Source organism: Lethenteron reissneri, chromosome 16, assembly GCF_015708825.2.
Source record: "Lethenteron reissneri isolate LAM-NWPU_2019-01 chromosome 16, ASM1570882v1, whole genome shotgun sequence".
NCBI classification, from domain to species: domain Eukaryota; kingdom Metazoa; phylum Chordata; class Hyperoartia; order Petromyzontiformes; family Petromyzontidae; genus Lethenteron; species Lethenteron reissneri.
In genome coordinates this window covers 14,195,650-14,219,140 of record NC_083794.1, presented here as the reverse complement: position 1 = coordinate 14,219,140, position 23,491 = coordinate 14,195,650, and the positions used below count along the sequence as shown (strand labels likewise).

The 23,491-nt window shown below is 51.7% G+C and overlaps 1 protein-coding gene across 2 annotated transcripts in view; it reads left to right on the top strand.

The window, feature by feature from the left end:
- The window catches only part of LOC133343039 (AF4/FMR2 family member 3-like), a 62,663-nt gene that overhangs the window by 32,000 nt on the left and 7,172 nt on the right, over window positions 1-23,491 (top strand). For both annotated transcript variants that reach the window (XM_061552486.1, XM_061552485.1), the window contains exon 2: window positions 23,364-23,488. In XM_061552486.1, coding sequence (XP_061408470.1) covers window positions 23,384-23,488 — 105 coding nt within the window. In that variant the 5' untranslated portion in view covers window positions 23,364-23,383. The remainder of the gene's footprint in view (window positions 1-23,363; window positions 23,489-23,491) is intronic.

Below are 23,491 nucleotides of genomic sequence, written 5' to 3'. Positions count from 1 at the left end.
AAATCTGTGGAAATTCTGAACATATTCGACCTGAGAAACCCATCAAGAGCAATACTGTGCAAATGTGTTTATTTATTTGTTTGAATACTGAGAGGTTTAAAAATAAGAGTACGCATAAATTATGCAATGGGTAATGAATCGTTGTTTAGAGCGGCACGAGAGGTACTGGTGGCTGGGGCCCTGCATGTACGTACTACCCAGACCCAGGTTTACGACTCGATTAAATTCAATTATAAGTGATATATTAGATGGACATTGTGGTGAATTTCGATTTAAAGCTTTCGTGACTGCAGGGATTCATGTTCTTGGTTCTTTCGGTAAAATGACATAGAAGGGAAATAATAAAATAATACAAATAAAACAATACAATTCTCACGACGTTTCGATTGCAACACAAGCAATCATCATCAGGTGTGAAAACCACAGCAAGAAATTTTTCTTGAGAATTTAATTTGTTATTTTAATTATTTATTATTTCCCTTCTACGTGACTCTACCGAAAGAACCAAGAACTTTGTGGTGAATCAAGCTGCCTTTAGTGACTGCTGGGAATTACACGATCCCATTGCAACAAAACATACACGCATACCTGTCAACCCACACGGTTAACCCGCATTCGTGTACAGGGTAATTGTGTAAAAAAGCATTTTTTGTCGCTTTATTTTTGTCGGTCCCTTGTGATGGCACTTTGTAGGGTCGGGCGTGGTGTTGGCCACCCACCCCCTCGTGTGCCGTGCCGGCCTTTATAGGTGCTCGCTAACAGCACTTGCCCCCTACAGTATGTTAAGGCTACACGGGGGATCTTTGTCTTTGACTTTGTAGGGTGAACGTTGAGATTTATAAGGGCACGAGGTAACCAATAAGGTCTGACTTGGTCTGTAATCAGGTGGGCACTATACGTGCGCAGCCCCTTCATTACAACCCTGCGCTGTGGTGCTTGTGGGTGGTTGTCTGGTCGTATTTTCACTGTTATGGTCAGTGCAGGTTGATGAAGGTGGGGAGCACAGACTCAGGAGCATAGAAGTACTGTACAGTAACACATGTACAACATGCACATCTAAAAGAAGCATTGATTTTTACTTGCCTGATTCGATGTCTCTATCTATATTGAGTGTAAGCAACAATAATCGATGCATTCATGCAATTATATGCCCCTATTCCTTCGCCTCTTCATTTGAAAGCGATCTTGAATGTAATGTTTCTCTCTCTTAACACCAACTGTGCTTGTGTCTCTTGGCATTATTAGGCCCTTCGATGAAGGGCAGAGTGGAGGGCCCATCTTTTTAAAATCTCTGCATGTTTTTATTCCTTGGGGGCAGGCGGGGGGGTGGGGGTTCGGATCAGGAGACGGATTTTAAATCTGGCCCGGTGGGATGTGCAGCAGAAGCCCACGCTCAGTTGTGGAATGCCACAGCACAGCAGGAGGGCAATTCAACTCTGCACCAAGCCCAAATAAAATATTGGAGCCCAGCAGCGATGGTGATAATGCCAGGAGACACGAGCACAGTTGGTGTGAAGAGACAGGAACTCTATGTTTTCTTTAGAACTGATTTTTGCGTTTAGTTTGTCCTTCCGCCGCACCCCCGATTAGTACGGTGCAGAAGAAGTTCAACAGACATACATGCTTGGATTCGAGAAACGCACGCGCCAATTTGCCCTCAAGGACTTTCCGACGCAGGAGAAATGCGCACCCATTAAAGCGCACAGTCAGTGGCTGCATCAATGCCTCCCTGTGCGCCACTTGGCAGTTGTTAACCTCCTTTGTCGGCCGACGACGGTGGTGGTTTGAAAAAGAAAGTAATTTGGGCATTGCTAAATCCTGCGAAAATACGAGGAGTGTGGCCTTCATCGGTAGAGCGTGGCCCTGACTCACCAGCTGGTGGTAATGGAGCCGGTAGGGGATGCAGGAGCCCCCCCTCCCCCCCCCCGTCTTTGGGAAATTGGGGTTCCGAACTGTCGCAATAGCGGAGGCTGCCACAGGTGCCGGCGCTTTAGCAGTGGCATGAGCACACTTCCTGTGCACTTGATTTCCTGTTTGTGTCTGCCTTGCGGTGCCCCCAGCCAGTTATGTGGAGTAGGGTAGCCACCTCCGAGAAAAAACACACACACACACAAAGCTGGCACATGTCATTGGGAAGATGGATGTATTAAAATACTAGAGGTGGGGAGATGTACATGTGGTATATTATTGTGCAACTGGCTGAGTGGTGTATTATTTGGCAATTGACAAGAAACTTGGACTTTTAACGTCCCAGGAAGACTTGCAGACCTGCCGAGGACAGCGACCCCAAACAAGTAAACCCGTAAAAACAAAGTTTTTCACTATAAATCCTTATATGCGTGGCGGCTAGAGTCCTCTCGTCCTCTGGCTTGAGATGGCTGCCACCTATGGGTCAGATGATTGTCTGCCACCATTAAGCAATTGGTAATTAAATATTTAATTTGTTTTCCCTAAACAGTGTAAAATTTAGGAATTTTTTTTCACGAAAATAAATTGTCACACAACGAGTCTGTGTGGAAAATGTCAGCTCGATTGGATCACGGGAAGTGGGTTAAAAAACGAGCGAAAGATTTGCACGGTCCTAAGCAAGCAAGCAAGCGAACTTAATATAAAGGATTTAAAGACGAGGACGCTCTTTGGGAATCCGGGATGGGTGGCAACCAATTTAGGGGCCATCTCACCGCTCAGTGGGACCATTTGTAGACGGGGAAATCCTGTAGTCGCTAGAGGCGCTATATTCACAACAACGTGGAAAACAATTTTCGTTTATTTTGTCTTGAACGTGATGCCGAATTGTCGCAATTCTTCTCATGGCAAGGGGGAGTGAATAATCTCAGTCTCACTTCAAATCATAATTCTGCAATCAGCAATGACGATCGGTCAGTCCAGCATATGTGTAAAAATATGCATCTGTTAATTCAGTCGACACGCACACACGTGACACACGCACACACACATGTGTTGCGTTTACCTGGATGGACCTCACTGCTATCGTAGAGGACTCTTGCCTAAATCAACAAGTTTACTGAAGCTGATCGAAACTTCGCTTGCCTTAACAGATGCTGCAAGAAAACTTCGGTCTAGATAGCCCAAAAGCAGTTCTGTGATGTCCGCTTCCACGGGCCATGTTTTAGCACAAGGCTGCACGGCAGTGCGAGGTTTCTGAATTTAATGCATTGTCCAGTGGTATGGTAGCACAATTGCAATATAATGTTGTCAAAAGTAGATTAAAATAAAATAAATGGCCTAAAATTCTGACGGAATAAAATGTATCTTTTATTTTTACACGGAAAGATAGACTCTTGTCTATTCATTTGTTTTGAATGTGTTCGTCTTGCACAGGTGAATCGTGGTCTTATGTCATCATAAGTGTGCGTCACCATGCCTGTGACGAGAAAATTTGCGACTGCAGGATAAGTATCGCGGAACAGATCAACTTAGCTCCAATAACTCCAGTGATTCACTCCAGGAGCAGGACATTTTAGCCCACATTAGGGTAGCCTCATTGGACATATGGGCAATGCAGTTACAGTAATATTCATAATGGGATTTTTTCATCCAGGAGAGCCACAGTGAGTCTTTAAGAATCTTTTTCAGGAGGGCTCTGCATTGGGCTAATTCCCTCCCATCTGCGTCGATGGGTACATAATGGCCGTCTCACTCTGTCCATAATGGCCATGTTTCTGGGTTAACGATGGCCATTTCGCTCCGTTCAGAGTGGCTGTGTGAAGAGGTTCCACAGTCGTTGTGTCAAATGAGTAGGTTGGCTTCACTTGAGAGGAACCTGGAGTGCCTGGAGAAAACGAGGGAGCAGCACTCGAGCTCTCGCACAAATACATTCGCGAATCCAATGCAGCATCGCCACATGTGGCCACCGTGTAACCCAAGCCGACGACACATTATGTTCCCAGGCAGGCATGCATGCATGCTCCCACCCGAATACAAACCAGGTTCAGCCCAGTTTAGCTTCCGAGATCCAATGAGATGAGGCGCATTCGTAGGCGGATTGCTCGTGAGGGCGGCGCTTGACGGCAGAGGCGCTACGGTGTTGAGGTTTTACTTCGTGGAATTTGCGGCGCGTTTAGTGCCACGCAGCGCGATACCCTGGTGAGCAGTTACGCGAATGGCCGTTTTCATTGACGATGATTAACTGGATGACAGATGTAATATGCATACGTCTTGTCATTTGCACCGGATGGTAGGCGTGTTTCAGCGTTACATGTTACACGTCACTGAAATTCTGATAAGCCGTTTTACGGATGTAGGGTAATGTCACGCCGTATGTAGTAGTAATAATAATGATAAATAAAGTGATAATGTGCGGCACTTTGTTAATCCACGATTCGGCGGAGGCCTCCCTAGGCCGCTGTCGGCCACGTGGCGTTTTGGCTGGACCTTCTCCTCCCTGTGGCTTGGTCATTTGGAGGACCCAGCGGTGGTTGAGATATCGCTCATCGCTGATGTTTGCCTTGGCCAGAAACCAAACCTTGGGTCGCTAGGTTAACTGTGTTGCTGGCGGTCCACCAGAGTACACTGTAATTATGCGGACAATTGGGTGCGTGTACATCGTGAGCCTGAGAATTTGTTTTAATTGATGCACGTGAGAATTAATAATGGTCATTTACAGTTTTTTGCCAATCCGCTGCCGCATGAAGGCCTCCCTCCATAGGGCCAGATGTCTATCATGAAACGGCCGAAATGCGTCGCCCTGGTGATATTTGAGCATTTTCACAAAAATCTTATCAGAATGGGAGTCTGGCCGACAATGTATTGTTCTCAGTGTTTTACCTGTTCCTGCTCCGCTGCTTGTGTGTGTGTGTATGACCTGGGCGTGTAAGCGTAACGTATACATATACGATGAGCTGTTGATGTAAACGGAGGGTAGGGGCGGGTTCGATTAACACAAGCAGCAGCATTTGCGATGCATATCTTCGTCGTTGTTGTCACTACACTCGGCATTGTACTGTGCTGCCCGCTGCCAAGCTTTGTGCTGATGGGGCCTTTTCGGCAAAAGGCGGTTTCTAAATTCGATTGCGGTCTGATAGAGCGGCCGGGCGTGATGAAACGAGCCATGGTCCCAGCTGCTGGGGAAGATGGCCAGATTAAATTTCGATTTAAAGCTTTCGTGACTGCAGGGATTCATCTTCTTGTTTCTTTCGGTAAAGTCACGTTACTTCCCTTCTACGTGACTTTACCGAAAGAAACAAGAAGATGGCCAGATTAGTTTGTTATCCGCGAAGGGATTCTGCGATTTTCACCGCAGACATCGCAGCGATGGCCAGCTCTGTGCCTCCTCGCAGGGAATATGAGGGAGCGCATTTGTCGTTGTGATTATCGTCATTGTTTAATAGTTTTGTTTTCGCAGTTTTATTCCTGGTGCGCTTATCGGCGTCACGCCATGAGGCAAAGAATCCCTTGCGAAATGTCGCTGAGTAGTGTGACCCCGTGTGCCAGAGACTGAATGCAGATGTTCTTCTGAAAAATACTGCAGTGGTTTTTAAATTTATACCATAGGGGCCACACTTGTCTGCACACTGCTGTGAGATTGATGTTTGTCGCACGGTAAACTGATCATATAATTCAATCTCAGAGCTGAACGTACCGTAGTATTTGTTTGTGCATTCATTGGTGACGCAGCCGACACTGTCAACTCCTGGGAGCCTGGTTTACACAACATTCTGCTGAAACCCAGATTTGAACACAACAATCCCAGTGGTACTAGCTGGACACCATGACCCCTAGGACACTCGGCCACCTCCAATTGAAAGTTTTTTTGTATTCTTAAGTTACCTGTGAGTCCCTCGGTCCTATCAGATTCTATCCTGGGTCTGGTTTTGGAGTTGAGTTTTTCAGAGGTTGACTGACCGTATCATCATCATCATCATCTGTCTGAGGCTGGAAAAATGTTAATAACATTTGTGTAAAGTGAACGGTTGTTATCCCTTGGATAGAATGGTCTCTGCCATTCAAAATGTGGAATTTTTCACCACCGTCACAGGATGTCGGACAGCGGTAACTTCCGTCTGCTGCTCATTTGGGGAGGGAGACACGGTGACTGACTGCTAACGGATGCTTGTGGTAGAAACTCGGGGATGTGGATGATTCCCTTTTGTCATGGCCTAGCGATGAAAAGGTGTGTGTGGGCCGTGGAGGAAAGCTGGGCCGAGTTAAGCGTTCCCTGGACAAGGTTGAGGGACCACTGCCGGTCAAGCCAACTCAAAACCTCGCGTTACCTCGACGAAATACCAAAACCCGCTCACCGTCTGGGGAAGGTTCACTCTCCAAATCGTTCATTTTGTCTTTAACAAATAAAAAGTATATTACCATCGGCAAGTAAAAAAAATCTCCATCGTCTGCAAAAGCCGACGCTTGGCCATCGCGTGAGTTCCGCTGGCGTGCCCTCTGAAGGACAGCGCCACTCTTTGATTCAGTGCCCGTGTCGCAGCGGCGCGGGTGGAACGAGATGGGGTTTTTTTCTTTTAAACTTCAAAACGGCGGTCGGTCGTAGGGGGCGTAGTGGGGGGGGGAGAGTAGAGCGGCCAAGCGGCCGTCCGGCCGGCCGGGCCACCTTAACACGTGTGCGGAGCGTGTGCCGGGCGTGTGCGTGGTGTGTGCGCGCGGACTTTGCGGGGCGTCTTGTGTGAAGTGTGTGGTGCGCGCGCCCTGTGCTCGCAACACCCAGAGGCCACATTCTCGCTGGCTGCGTTCCAGACGCACACATGGAGAGGTTTTATAATGTGTTCTCTTCTCGGGGTAAAGCAACATCACCCAGAAAAAAAAAATCAAAGCTGATCGTGGAGTGCGCCGGACATCAGAGCCACGACAATGACCCCCCCCCCTTTCCTCCCACTGCGCTTGCTCCGTTTTAAGTGACGGCTTGCGACCTGCTCCGATTTCCTTTTGTGGCGGGGATCGCTAAAACGGTGGAAGAGAGAGAGAGAGAGAAAAGATAAAAACCTGGCCTCCAAAGGGACTCGAATGGCTTCTCGGGGCTTTGCTTTAGTCGAGGGCACACACACGTACACACACACACGCGCACACATACACACACACACGCACACACAAGCAACACACGCACACACACACGTACACACACACGCACACACACACACACGTACACACACACACGCACACACACGCACACACACACACGTACACACACACACGCACACACACACGTACACACACACACGCACACACACACGCACACACGCACGTACACACACACACGCACACACACACGTACACACACACACACACGTACACACACACACGTACACACACACGCACACACACACACGTACACACACACGCACACACACACACGCACACACACACGCACACACGCACGTACACACACACATGCACACACACACGTACACACACACGCACACACACACGTACACACACACGCGCACACACACACGTACACACACACACGCACACACACACGTACACACACACACACGTACACACACGCACACGAGCGCGGGGCGTGGGGGTTGGCGAGGAGACAGATCGCCGCTTGTTCGCTGCTCGCGGCGTCAGCGTCGGCAGCCGCCGTCAGAGCCGCCCGCGAGAATTACTGGGCACGTGGCGACACCACCACTCACCCACCACTCACTCACTCACTCATCACTCACTCACCACTCACTCACCCACCACTCACTCACTCACTCACCACTCACTCACCACTCACTCACTCACCACTCACTCACCACTCACTCACTACCACTCACACTCACCACTCACTCACCACTCACACTCACCACTCACTCACTCACTCACCACTCACTCACCACTCACTCACCACACACTCACTCACTCACTCACTCACTCACTCACCACTCACTCACCACTCACTCACTCACCACTCACTCACTCACCACTCACTCACCACACACTCACTCGCCACTCACTCACCACCACTCACACTCACTCACTACCACTCACACTCACCACTCACTCACCACTCACACTCACCACTCACTCACCACTCACTCACCACACACTCACCACTCACTCACCACTCACTCACTACCACTCACCACTTACTCACCACTCACTCACCACTCACTCACTCACCACTCACTCACTCACCACACACACTCACCACTCACCACACACACTCACCACTCACTCACCACTCACTCACTACCACTCACACTCGCCACTCACTCACCACTCACACTCACCACTCACCACTCACTCACCACACACACTCACCACTCACTTACCACACACACTCACCACTCACTTACCACACTCACCACACACACTCACCACTCACTCACCACACACACTCACCACTCACTCACCACACACACTCACCACACACACTCACCAATCACTCACCGCACACACTCACCACCACTCACTCACCACACACACTCACCGCACACACTCACCACCACTCACTCACCACACACACTCACCACACACACTCACCACTCACTCACCACACACTCACCACACACACTCACTCACCACCACACACTCACCACATACACTCACCGCACACACTCCACACACACTCCACACACCTCACCACACACACTCACCACCACTAACCACACACTCACCACCACTCACCACCACTCACCACCACCACTCACTCACCACACACACTCACCACCACTCACACTCACCGCACACACTCACCGCACACACTCACCACCACTCACTCACCACACACACACTCACCACCACTCACTCACCACACACACTCACCACACACACCACCACACACTCACCACACACACTCAACACACTCACCACACACACTCACCACCACTCACTCACCACACACACTCACCACCACTCACTCACCACACACACTCACCACCACTCACGACCGTCAGCCCGCCCCCACGTGCCGTTTAACAGCCGGGTACAATAAATAGAAGCGGGCGAGTATTTTGTGTGTTAATGGCGCTTGATTAATAATTTCCTTTCAAAGCCGTTCACGTGTGAAAGTCGCATCCATTCCCCGTATGACGCCTGCCGCATTTCCTCGTCAAGCGCTCCTCTGCGCCCTCCTGATGACGGACGCTTGTGATTGAATTCATTGTATTTTATACCCACGTGACTTCACCTAAAGAACCAAAGAGTATGGATCCCTGCAGTCACGAAAACTTCAAATCTAGATTACGCCCTCCTCCCGTTTCAAACGTCGGCCGTCGAAGCGCTCACAATTATTCCACCCCACCCCCTCCTCCCCAACCCCCACAAGCCCCCACCACCCCCCCAGCCCCTCTTCCCCCGCAGTGTTCCCCACCCCCTCTCACCCATCTTTGGGTCCCAGCCGGGTGGACGACAACACCTGCGCTCAGGTGGGCTGCCGAGTGGCACCATCAACAAAGCTCCACCTCGCCAAGCAATCATCGCGAGCCCCCCAACGCCCTCTGATGGGTTCCAGCCCACGCAGGCCAACATCTTTCCTGTCTGACGAGTTTCTCATCCTGCATGCGGGAAAGTGTCACAAGGCAGCGCCAGTCTGTGTCCCCACGGTGATCAGGCGCTGGGTTTGTCTTCACGGAGCCCCTGGGGGACACGGGGGAGTAGCAGCAGCAGCCGGCAACGATGGCTCCACTGCACTGACGATTCCTAACAGCGATGAATCCGCTGGACTGTTGTAGTCTTGCTGCCGACTGAGCGACTTACGGGGCAGTCGCTGTTCTGTCTCGCTGGCAGTCGATGGTCTCCAAGCAATTCTGCGTGTGATTTTGACGCAGTGTGGTGGCACGCGAGGCATGACGGGAGGGCCAAGACAAAGATCCCCTGTGTAGCCTTGACAGCCTTTTGGGGCAAGTGCTGTTGGCGAGCACCTGCGAAGGGCGGCACGGCGCACCAGGGGGTGGGTGGGCAACACCACGCCGGGCCGCCTTTGTCTCCCCAATGGCGATGTTTATACACATCGTACCAGGTACTCGTTTGAGGCCGTAGTCGACATTGGGGGGGGGGGGGGAGGGGGGTGCACAATACCGGTTCGGCTATTTGTCGGGCTATGTCACAATCACACATATATAAATATATTCCTGTGCATCAATGCCAAATGTGCGTGTACAATACGTATCGTAACTGGCAGGATATCGAGCCGGCGTCGTCTGCGCGAGGACCGTGAACACCTCTCTGGGCAGCAGACTTCGCTGGCGAATCACGATGCCGAATCACGATGCCACATTGCCCCAGCCCCATCCCCGGAGGCTTGCAGCAGAAGCGGCGGCATCCAGCAAATAAAACAAAACTGCAACGCCAATCCACGGGGCAAACGTGACTCACGAGGGTGGCGGCAGCAGTGGTGGGCAAGCGTGGGCATGCAGCCCCCTAGGCTTACCCCCCCCCCCCCCCGTCTGTCACATCCACACTCATCTCGGTGTGCCCCTCCCACCACGCCGAGCACGCGTGCGTCAACATTCACAACCCGCTTTGCCTTCCCCACCCAGATTCCGTGCCGGGGATCGATTCGTATTTGAGTCTCTCTTTTATTTTTTTGAAAATATATTATTACCGTGGCTTTGAAATTGTTTGCTTGTTTGTTCGGGTTGGATTCTCTCCCCGAGAGCGTGAATGTGACGCGAGTACATCTTACGGCCGGTTGTCAATCCATTGCTGGATGAAGGCCCTGCCCCGTGCCGTGTTGGTCATGGAGGGCTGTTTGAACATACTTCACCATGAAGGGCAGTGCGGGTTGGTGAAGGGGGGCAGGGCCGGTTCACAATCCACTTGTCACTACTATTTGTCTTGGCCAGGAATTGAAATCGGGGCACCAGGTTCAAAGCGTGGTGTGCTCGCTGTCTTGCCATCGCTCCACTGTGTTAGCATATCATTTGAATGCGATTAAGAATTGCATAAATTGTAATTCTTAAAGGAACCGTTTTAATTGATGTACTGTGAGCGTTACACATCAATATTAAATGACGCACTGTTGCACGCGTACACTGCTCTCCCTCGTGTGTCGCTCGGTGGATACGGACGGGACATTCTCTCTAATCACTTGGCATGGGGAAGCTCACGAACGACGGTTGATGGTTCATTTTTATTTATTCGTAAACCAACACCGCCACGTGTAGCCACGCAGAGCAGCGCACGCGCGGAAGATTTTTTTCGGACACTCGATTCCATTTTCCAAAATGCACGCCAACCCCCAAGCAGCACGTTGTGGCCGCACAGCACGCGTATCCTCAGCGTGTTCCAACTCAAACCACCGCTGCTGCTGCGCGCATTTGGAGAGTAAGCGTTCGGGGGAGTTTTTTCGTGGGGCGAGCGCTCGATGGTTTTTGCGTCGGATCTCCCCGAGCGTCTGGAGAGAGTTTGGGGTGGGTGGGGGGGAGGGCCTCGGCCCGGTCCGGAGAGCTCCACGGAGCTCGAAGCGGTCGGTCGGTCGGAGTCTCGTAGATCGTCACGGAGCCGTCGGGGGCACGGGGAGGGACTGGCCTGCCCGGCCGCGCAAACCCGGTGCTAATGGCGCACCCTAATGACACCCCTGAGTGGCCGCGCTGTAATTAGTCCAGGCACTTGGGCTCTCCGCCTACGAGAGGCTTTATTTTTTCCGCAAGAGCCTTTTACCGCGAAACAATAACAATTCATTTACAGGCCGGCCGTGGGCTGTTATGGGTGCAGGGAAAACACGAAAAAAATTGCCCACGACAAAAACCCCAAGCGGTTTGAATGCCGAGTTGAGGTTCATGCTTGGGTTCTCCTGCCTGTCTGCAAGGCACACAGTGCCCTTTATCAGGCCCTGCTTTCTCAATCCGAGCCCAAGCTTTCTGGCTCGCCGATGCATAAAGTGCAATTTTTTTGGCACAGGGTGGCCCCGTTTATTTATTTCCATTTTGCATCGTGCCGAGCTGTCGCCGTTGTTGGACGCTGAGCTGACGGATGCTTGGATGTTTGCAAGCGCGCGCTTGCGTGCGCACGACGCTGTTGTTGAATATTGAATATTGCCGACGCAGCCCGCTGCGAGTTTCCAAGAAAACCGTGCAAATGTCGGTCCTGCGGAGGCATCGCACTATTGGCACACTGGCCTCAATCTCCCTGCTAGCGCTCGCAGCGTGGAGGTCACCAGCGGCGCAATCTGCACAGTCATCCCACGTGTGGCTGCCCTGACGGTTGGGCAGTCTCGGATCACAAAAGCCCACCAACCACACTTGCGACATTGGCCGTCCCATTCCCGCGGCACAGACGGAGCGATGAAATCAGCTGTGAGCCAAAGTGCCCCGGATGTCGCAAGCCGAATGTCAGAGACCCCCGCGACGTTCATCAATGTTGGAGATGTAAAGAATCACCCCCTCCACGATTCAATCCACGAATTGCCACAATTCACTGTCGTGGTTGGATTCACACATCGATTTTTGTTGCACCCTCGTTTTGGCCCTGTGTATTAAACGAGAAATCTATCTCAGAACTCTATTGGAATGTAAAATAATCGATTCTATCACGTGCCATTCCCATATGTTCCACGAGACTAAACATTGAATTGAGCAGAGCAATATCTTAATTGATATTCTCATGTATAGCCGTTTGCCAGTCCACTGCTAAATTATGACCTCCCTATGTTGTGTTGGTCTTGGGGTTGTTTGACCATAGTTCAGCATCGTCCTTCAGCATGTTGGCCAGTGGCGGTTGGTGAATTGGGGGGGGCCAGGGGGAGGGGTCCGAAGCATCATAGACTGTTCCGATTTAAAGCTTTCGTGACTGCAGGGATTCATCTTCTTGGTTCTTTCGGTAAAGTCACGTAGAAGGTAAATAATAAAATAATAAAAATAAAATACAATTCTCACAGTGAGAATTGTATTTTATTATGTTTTATCTTTATTATTTTATTATTTCCCTTCTACGTGACTTTACCGAAAGAACCAAGAAGATCATAAACTGTGTTAGCCATGGATGGGAATTGAACTCATAAAACGATACTTCGAACCGCATTCCTCAAGGTAACATTTGAAGAAGAGGTGACTATTAGTTGGTATCATTACTAATAACCTACAGTGCATTTAATCCGCCTGAAATGAGTCTACAAAACAAATGTTGACAGTCTGCCTTGACTCACCTTCCGTGGTCTTCCCGTGCAGCAGGGCTGGTGAATGTCAGTGGGCTCTCGTGGTTATGTAAAGGACGCGGAATTGAGTCGAGTCATCTTTTTTTTTTATCAGAAATGCAACTTGGAAATTCCCAGGCAGACACTGCAATCCTGGAAACAGGATGGTCCGTCGTGCCGCTCAAAGGCGTTGTGCTTAAGGACATGATATTGAAGTCAAACTCTACGGGGACTTTATTTTTAGCTTCCGATATTTTTCTATAATTTTGGCATTTCACTGGAAATACAAAAGAGTCGAGGAAGCGGTGGTGGGAATGTTCTGTAGATCGGTGCGGACGACTGACGGAAAATCCAGAGGTTGTTTCCAGGTCACCTTGCATTGAGGATTGTTGGCGTGCGGTTTCTAAACATGTTGCCTTGAGCCCCAGATTGTCTGACAAATTAAGAGCCACAGTCACAAGCGTGTGGGAAAAAAACCCCAAATAAATAAAGAGCACGATTGGAAAGGAGGGCATTCTGGCAATGGACCCTGGGGGATGGGAAGAGACAAGAAGAATAGCGCACGGTAGACACAGCAAACGCAAGCAGGCACATGACTAGTCGTCGCAGCCACCGGTCGAAGTGTACTGGATGTGGTGTGCTGTGTCGGGTCGCTGACCCGGACAGAGCCAGCCCTGGTCACACACAAAGAGAACATGTGCTAATCCCCCCCTACCCCCACCCGCTGCTAGGGTCGCCCAGCGTTTGGGCGAGTCACGAGTCGGGAGAGAGAAGTCCTCGGTGTGATCTTCTTGTACAATGATCATGCACTCCACTCTGCCCCTGGATAGACAATTCGCTTAAGGGCGTCGCTTCCTTATGTCCAAACTGCACGCGGCACAATTACACTAATCACGCGGCAGTTATGTTATTAAAGCCGACAATTAAAAAAAGATTTGAGGTGGGGTATATATATATTTTTTTTATCAGATCCGTGTTCGCAGATTAGCGGCCCCTGGTGAAGTCACAGTTGGTCGGCGTCACCCCACGCGAACGAGCACAGTACCGTCTCTTCAGGCTGCCCTGAGCCAGTGGTGGAACTTCCACGTTCAAGTGGTGGGACGCAGCCCATCGATAGAAACAGTTGTGACCATTGTTGACGTTCCTTGAAATGTGGCTTATTTTACGGAGTAGACCCGTGACTGACATTTGAACTCTCGCCCCCCCCCTGCCCCCCCCCCCGCCCCCCCCCCCCCCCCCACTTTAAATGCGACCCTAGCACTCTCTAACGCATCGACACCCAGCCAGGCAGAACCCTGTGATGCCGGCGGCTTAGTCAGCCGAGACACGTGGACTGTCGCGAGGGTTTCGGGGCCAGCGCCGGAGGACAGTGGTCGTGCCCACTTGATTAGAACACGGGGCTGATGCTGTGTGTGTCCAAAGCCATACTAAATTGGACCGGGGCCACGCTATTTCGTGTTTGGTTGTTTCCACACTTGAAGAAGCCACGTGTCTTCATGGGCTGAGCAACCGCCCCAATCCCTCTTACCCCCACCCCTTCCGTCCAGGGTAAGAGAGGAACGTGGACGGGGTTTTTACTTTTTGGTTTAACAGTGGGGATCTGGGTCGAAGCATCCTGGCAGCTTTGTCACAAACCACGTCGGCCTGCTTCAAAGTGGCCATGGGGAACGCCACACAAGTAAGAAGATGGCAGGTCCAGCGCTGCGTCATTGTCCAACAAAACCCGCTGTGCTGAGCGGCTGGTGACGTCTGGTTGGACAGACAATACACATAAAGGGGACGATTGCGTAGCCTGTGGTGTACTAAGCACAAAAAATAAAGCTCACCACTGATGTCGTTCAGCAGAAACATACACAACAGGATAACGTTTCAGATCGACACTGCTCTGAAAAAAAGCCATTGCCTGGAAATGTTAGCCTAATGTGTGCGTGGGTTTAGTTTGCGTTGTTAGGCAAAGTCAGCAAGTCATTTATAACCGTGCTGCTCGTTCATCGAGCAGGTCACCTGTGATGGGCTAAAGTGAACATTTATTATATATTATCATTCCTTCTTTTGCAAGCCATCTGGCCTGCGTGTAAGAGTAGACCAAATACCCTGTATAGGGGGTTCTACTCGCGGTCCCTCCAGTGGGGGCCGGCAGTGTCGGCAGAGAGCACTTGCGGGGCTGTGCGTTGAAGCCGGCACACTTCCCAGTGGCCGTGGAAGCGTGGCACCAGTCTCGCTCCCAGCCCCGATTTTCTGCAAACCTCCCAGTGTGCCCTCCTCCCCCACACCAACACACACTGTCCAGGGCACTCTGGCGATCGCAGGCCTACTCCACCAGAGCAGCGCCCTCCAACAATTATCTGGCTCCTTTTGTATTTGCTCCAAAATTGATATAAAGGCCAGCACCTAAATAAACATCTCATCACGAGAAAAATGGCGGGGCGGGGGGGGGGAATGGCTGCCCGCATTTCACCTGTTGCTCCGTTTATTTGGTTTAACTTCATGTAACTTACACCAGAGAGGAGGAAAATGTCCTCGTTTTTTTTGCGGAGCTGCTGGACCGGCGCTTTTAGGCTTTTTTTGAGTGGCCTTGGCTTCCCACGCAGAGACAGTTCCCGTAAACGAAGGCAACCGCTGATGGTCAAAGGTTGTAAACGCCGAAATGTGAACTGAGACGCGCGCCGTCGTTCAAGTCAGAATATTTATTATAATTATTTATACAACGGTGCCATCCCTTCATTGCGTGCACGAGCTCACGAGCGCACGAGCGCACGAGCGCACGCGCAGCCCCGGTGCATCTCACACGCACGACGGGGCCGCTGGCCAAGTCTCGCGAGTTCGTGCCCAAGCGCAGGGCCAGAGACGCTGCAATCCCGAGCATCGCAAGCACGCTGGCGACTTGCCACGGGACGCAAAAACCGCGCCTGCCGGGCACGAGCGCGGCGCGGCGCGGCCCGGGCACGTCCCCGCCCGCAGCGAGAGGCTTGTCTCTTTGACTTATTATCCTGTTATCCCTTGGCCCCCGCACAGCAATGCATCCCTTTATCAAAGCTGTGATATGTCAGCAGAGAGATGAAGAAAAACACACGCCTTGCACACGCGTGCGCGCGCGAATGCACACGTGGTCGCTTGCCCCCACACCCCCTCCCCCAACCCCCCCCCCCTTCCCCGCAGCTGACCTTTCTCTATGAATTTGACGTTAATTTGGAATCAGTGATCTTTGGAAAGGAGAGACATATGCTTGTCTCGGCGGTTGCTGTGCGATGAGCAGGAAGAGTCCTCACGGTGCATTTATTTGTGCCATAACGCGTTCCTTTAATTACTTCCCTATTTGCTATTTTTATCATTTAGAAGTGAACGGGATGTTCTGTTTGAGCCGAAGCGTCGTTCGCCATTGCTCAGTGCTCGAGTTTACATTTTTTTTGTTTGCACCGAAGGGTTCCCTTCTCGACGCCGCCGTTTGGAATTCTTTGTTGTGGTGCTATTGCTAAACGACGCCCGGCACAATACGCCAATCGCCATTGGAAGTGACCGCGGTTTGGATTTTAAAAACGAACATTCATCGACCCCCCCCCCACCCCAATCTCAAATCCAACTCTCCCGTCACCATCGCCGTGGCCCAAGGGGCACGCCCCGCGCGGACGACGAGCGGCTTCTCCTGATGGGCAGCGCGTCCGCAACTCCAGGATCCGTTCATTTTGCCAACAGCTCTTGCTCGTAATGAAAGCAATCAATCACCCTAATGAAATATCCAAAAGCGGCCTGGCCAGTATTAGGGCCTAATGAAAAGCATTAACGCGGCTCGCCGAATCCCCGTAATTGGGTTAATGCTGACAGGCGACCGGCTTACTTCCCCATTATAAATAGGCCACGGCGCCCCCCCGTCCTCCGTCTCCCACCCACCCACCGACGCCGCCGCCGCTCCCCCTGTTCCTCATCTGTCCCCCGTCGGTCTCCAGCTAGGACCCCGTTGCGCTGTCACACGCGCAGTCCCGTGGCCACGCCGCGGTGCGCCGGCCCCGCTCGCTGTTTTTTTTTGTTGCCTTTGGCCGACGAACCGTGGAAAAATGGCGTGCTCTTTAACGTGCGGCTAAATGGATGAAAAGATTGTGCAGAGTTGTGTTTTCGCTGCGGAGCGTGCCAGCAGCAGCAGCAGCAGCCAAATTGTTCGAGAACCCTTTGTGTCTATGCTAATGTTACCCCCACGCTCACAAGCGCTTGACCCAAATAATTGCTGAGTGCCAAAGCAATTTAATAATGCGCACTTGTTGTTTTTTTTGTATTTACAAAGAAGTGCTTTGCCATGCTGGCCTCGCACTTTACCTGCTGAGCTGGGGTTTCAAGTTCATTGTTAATGTGTGGGGTTTTTTTATTTTTAAACAGCTTCCTTGGCCTCGGCGCACCAGGTTGAGGGCTTCGCTCAGCCCGTAACCAAAGGTCACAACGGCGCGTGTGTCGCCTGTCAAACCTGATTGTGAAAAAAAATACAAATTAAACCGAAGATAAATTCTTACAATAATCGGTGTCCCAACAACAGCGCATTGTGGACATGGCTCCGTGTGTATGCGTGCTTTCTGTGTGTGTTCCCTGGCAGGACGATGGGGTATTTTACAAGCCCCCCCCTCGCCCCCCCCCCCCTTTTTTTGGCTGAACACGGTGTACGGATATGCAGAGAAGACATAACACAAGCAGCCCTGCCACCAGTAAACACACTCGCTCGCATATTTCCCTACCTTTGCTGCCCTCCACCGTGTAATATCTTCCAGAAATAAAGTGAGGAGTGAGCGAGGCACCACGGTGGGTCTCACCTTAGCAGAAGGACAACTTCCTTCTGCCTGTGAAGTTTGTCTCACCTTAGCAGAAGGACAACTTCCTTCTGCCTGTGAAGTTTGTCTCACCTTAGCAGAAGGACAACTTCCTTCTGCCTGTGAAGTTTGTCTCACCTTAGCAGAAGGACAACTTCCTTCTGCCTGTGAAGTTTGTCTCACCTTAGCAGAAGGACAACTTCCTTCTGCCTGTGAAGTTTGTCTCACCTTAGCAGAAGGACAACTTCCTTCTGCCTGTGAAGTTTGTCTCACCTTAGCAGAAGGACAACTTCCTTCTGCCTGTGAAGTTTGTCTCACCTTAGCAGAAGGACAACTTCCTTCTGCCTGTGAAGTTTGCGGGCTCCTTACTTTGACGTCGCCGTGGCGTTGGCGTTTGCTCCGTGTTAATGGGGGAGTTTTTTTGTGTGTAATTTTAAATAAATTATAACTTGGCTTTTGTTTTTGCAAGCAAGGGTTTTATTATATTTTAATGGCACAGTCTTGCAGGCATATGCAGTGCAGAGTTTCCAGCAGGAAGCGAAGCTTTGGCAAACCACTCTGCAGGGTTATGGGCAGGTCGGTGGGGGGGGGTTGGTGGGGGGGTAGGTGGGGGGGGGGGGTTGGTGGGGGGGTAGGTGGGGGGGGGGAGTTGGTGGGGGGGTAGGTGGGGGGGGGGTTGGTGGGGGGATAGGTGGGGGGGGGTTGGTGGGGGGGTAGGTGGGGGGGGTTGGTGGGGGGATAGGTGGGGGGGGGTTGGTGGGGGGATAGGTGGGGGGGGGTTGGTGGGGGGGGGTTGGTGGGGGGGTAGGTGGGGGGGGGTTGGTGGGGGGATAGGTGGGGGGGGGTTGGTGGGGGGATAGGTGGGGGGGGTTGGTGGGGGGGGTTGGTGGGGAAGGTTGGTGGGGGGGGGTTGGTGGTGGGGGGGTAGGTGGGGGGGTTGGTGGGGGGGGCTACTCGTGACGTCATGGCAACCACACGACCGTTGAGGTCTTGCGCCGCCACCATCCCGCGCTGTAATCGGTCCGCTCCGGGATTTGAGATGAGGCAGGCGGCAGCTGACACAGAGTCCCATGAGCCTGGCTCAAAGCATTAACCTACATATCGTCTGAATGGAGTGTCCCTGGTCCATTATTTATTCTATTAGCCGGTTACAAGGCCGTGCCTGCTTTCTGTCGGCTTTGGCGTCATACCTGTTCAGAGTTACCAGACCAAGTTGGAAATTTCAATCGCGATGTAAAATTTCTGAATGGCCCCCCTTAAAACCGTCCACTTACAAACGTCCACGGGATCAAGACGAGTGAAATTTTTTGTGCACCAAATTTTGCAGGTCCAAAATTGAAGGTTTCATAACCGTAGACTTCACTTTAATTGTACTGAATTTCAGCTTTGTAGCACTTTACTACGAGAACATTAAAATTGACTTAATTCAGTCAGCGAATCATGACCATCTGTATGTGTTAAATATGAAACACATTCTGCCTTTCATGTTACGAATCCAATCTATTTATTCAGGAAAGCCTCTCTGAGCCTAAGCACTGTTTATAGGAGGGTGCTACATGTGGTTTTGTACGCGAGAGGGGAAGCCAGATTACCCGGGGAGAAAACTCAAGCGTGAGATGGCAGAACACCCAAAGGTCTGCAGGGATCATTTCATGAACCTACTTGTTGTGTTGCTTTTCTTTCGGGTTTGAGGAGTTTCACAAAATCTGCACGCGATCCGCTGGGCCACAAGACGTGCGCCACCACACCCGGCCGCTAACCGGAATGCATTACGTTTGGATTCAGTCCACGGCAAATTCGGCATGTTAAATTTTCCCCATGGGATTTTTTCCAGTTGTGCTCTTTTTAGAGGGCTTAACGAACTGTGAGTACCCTCTAAATTAATATCTATTTATATAGAACGTACGAATGCCCCAAGGTTGCGGCTTTGCCTGTGGTCTTGCAGCTGACATTCTTCCCAGAATGTGTGCGGACTACTGTGACCTTGCGCAGTTAGTTGGCACTCAAACGTAGACCTTGAAGCCCCGCAGCCTGGGCTACCGTGTGCCTGCGCGTGCTATCGATTGGTTTCATAGGTCTCGGCGTTTGTGTACATACCTGCATCGAAGGCAACAAAAACACCCTTCCAACGTTCCTTTCTTCCCACACCCACACAATAAATAAGGCACGAGGCTTCATAGAAACCTGCAGGATGGTGAGGTACCGTATAGTGGTGAACATGGGTAGGCCTTCATTGAGCAGTGGATTGATCATGGCTGATGAATGTGATAATAGTACACTCATCGGTTGGTTTCTCCCTGTCTGCAAGTAAGATTAGCTTTGTGGACGTTCAGAAGGCGGCACAGAGCAGGAGTGGCGGTGTGGCGCAAGTTAAAATGTTATTCTGAGAATGCTCGGCACACGCAATTTGGATGCGTGCAGCTGTTTTCCGGGATGGCCTGACCCGGACAGCGCGGCTGTGTGAGTGTTGTGTCACTTCGACCCTGTCTACGTACGTGACTGGGCGACGTGTCTCGTCTGGCTGACATGCCGGGTGAGCTGCTCGGCTTTGAGAGTTTTAAGTCGTGCGCGCCTGTTGCTGCGAGCCGGGGTGAACCAAGACTTCCGTGATGGTGGGTGGCGCAAATTTTACAGGAGCAGAGCCGTACTCTTTTTTTTCCACCGTACAACCGTGCCGCGTCGCGAGCCGTACCGAGCCAGCAGATTGCCACGGGCCCAAGAGGCGCCGGGTTGTTTTCTCGCTCCAGGATCCTGGTCGTGCCGCTGACGTCGCACGCGATGGAGGCAATGTTGAGCCCTCCCCTGGCCCCGAGCTGGCCCTGTGCTAAGATGTCCCGTGAGGCCCGAGTTTGACGGTGTGGCTCTGGCTTGGCTTGGTAAATAGCCAGTGGGACAAACCACCCGTGCTGTCAGGTGCCTTGTGCTGGCGCGGCTCATTAGTGACGGTGGAAAAGGGGGCAATGGGCGACCGGGGTAGATTGACATTAGATTTACATGCGAACTGAAGGTGCGAGTGAAGTTTGCACGGTGCAGTGTGTCCCGGTGACAGCTGCCGAGGATATAATAAGAGACCACTGCCACCTGACCCCCAGCTCACGCAATGATGTTCATCCGGTCTCATTGCTGCAATGTACAGTTCTTTGGCAATCCACTGCTAAATGAACCTTGTGGCGGTACCTCGGGGTACCAAATGGCTGAGGCAATTAAATATTTTATTTCTGGGACACTATTTTTTCCAGGGGTGTACTTCACTCCGCGACGCAGCAAGAACGATTCCGCCGAAACCCTGAACGCTCGTACGCACCGTAGTGGTGCATCGTGCACAGCTCGTCGAGATGAGTCGATTGCCGCATCGCCGGCCATCAACAGACTAAACATGACTGCGTCACGGACATCGTGCGAGAGCCGGGTACTATGATACCCCGGGGTACCGCCATAAGGTTCATGTGAGCGTCTCCCCACACCGTGCAGAGTTACTTGGAGGGTTATTTGACCTTACTTCACCATACTGGTCAGTGCGGATTGGTGAAGGTGGGGAGCAGTGACATACAGTACAACATAAGATTTCAGCACTGCCCTCAACGTAGGCCCGCAGCCTGTCGCACCTGTTAAGCATAGTGGTCACTCTTAAGCACGATCCTTGCTGCACTAAACGCTCTTATGGGTCATTGCCCCGACATAGGTGTTGCTTGCTTTGATCTGGCCGCTCGTCGTGGCGTTGGTGGATCTCGTGAGGATGAGAACGTCTGTGCCACCGCAAGGTCAGAACAAATTGCCGAGATTAGGTTTCGTGGTGAAAAGAAGAAGAAAAAACCTGGCATGTGTCGATTCCTCTTGGTTCCTTAATATTAATGTGGTCTTAGATTCACAATGGGCCATGTGAATTTTTGTTCGGTATTCCATCTTCAAATTCCACGTTGATGGACAACGAGCTGGGGGTTCGGGTTGGGGCCAGGGCTGGGGCTACTGCCATCGTGTGTTTGGGCCCTGACACTCGTTTCACGAGCGAGAGGCGCGCCTGTGAAATAAAACGACGGTGATTGAGTTGACCGCGCGGATAGCCGACTGGGTTAATTCGTAATTACGAAAGGAAACGCTGTAAACGCGCCCCTCGAGTGCCACGGCTCTCGGCGTCGACACATCCGCGCCAGGGAGGCAGAGACCACCGATTTAATTAAAAACAAGAAAACCAAGTTCCCGTCTCCCTTTCGCGCGCGCACGTGCCCCCTTTTAAACAAGGCCACACAGGAGCTGTTTTTTCACGTGGCCGTGTTTATTTATTTATTTGCTTAAAAAAAAAAGAACCCACCTCGTGTTCGGCTGAGGGCGATTCCTTCATAAAATTTTGCGAGATCTCAGTGCGTCCCTTTCACGGTGGCCCGCGGGGTCACCGTGTTCCGTGCTGTCGGAACTCGCCAAGCAAAGCACTCGGAGTGCAACGATTCATGTCGCGCGTTTCGCCGCGCGGCCTCAGACGGAGCTTTCACACGTCGCGTTTTTACGCCCGCGATTTTATTTTAATGTTTTTTTTTATTTGCCGCGCTCGATGCCGGGAAATGCCCGCGCGTTTATTTACCATGCATAATTCGCTGTGTGGCAATCCGTAAACGCCGGCGCGCCGGTGTTTACCGCCCGCGCGGAGATGTCACCAGGCAGCTCGCTTTAAGCGTGCGTGCTTCTCTTTTGGGCCCTGTTTTTGTCCAGCACCGCTGAAATTTCGGACCGCGGTTGTTTTACGTGCCGCAACAAAAATTCGCTGGGCCGTAATGAAAGGTCGACTAGCGTCGGACGCATCCACAAGCGTCGCGTTCGGTCATTCACTTGTGTACGACCGGGTCGGGGTGGATGACGTTCGGGTAAAGTGATGAATTCACGTCGTCAGCGCCTGCTGCGGGTAGATTGTCGCTATCGCAGCACCGGGAGAGATGGCCACGGCTTCGGAGCCTTCTTGCAGCGGTGGATTTATCGTAGCTTACGATGAGCTGCCTTCCAAAACCTCGATTTCCTCTCTTGCCTAGGCAGCCTTACAGTCCATGGACTATCCAATCTAAATGTAAGAATTCACTTTCAAAGGATTCGGTGAATTGACACAATGATTTGACGGGAAGCATATAATTACAGGACATCCGTGGATTTGTCTGCACTGCCCTCTGCTGCTCACCACGTCGCCCTGCAGCAGCCTGTACCAGCTGTGACACCTGCTTTGTATGTACTTGGCAGTCGCCCATCAAAGCACTACCCAGGCTGTAGAGATGTTATGAGAACGGGCACATTGCAGGCAAGTTGATCGTGAGCCATTTGAGCGTGCCGAGGTCGAGGTCCCATGTTGGTAGCCCAAATCCCACGAATAAAATTCCACATTTCCATGGCCAGGGCCAAGACATGTGTAAGACAACTGCTATAGGCGTGAAGAGCAATTAGTATTGTATGATTTCCTCACGGGATTGAGTTGTGTTCGCACGGCCAGCCTGTTCACCGGCTCTCTCTCTCTCGCCCTCTCGTCCCGACCCCACCGACCCCTCGCTCTCCCCCAGCTGCTTCGGCAAGGACCGGGATGCGCGCCGCATCGAGGAGTGGAAGCGGCGCAACCAGAAGCTGGCGTGCCGTGACGACGCCGTCTCAGGCCTCCTCCGCCACCCTCTTCTCCGCCCCCTACAAGGTG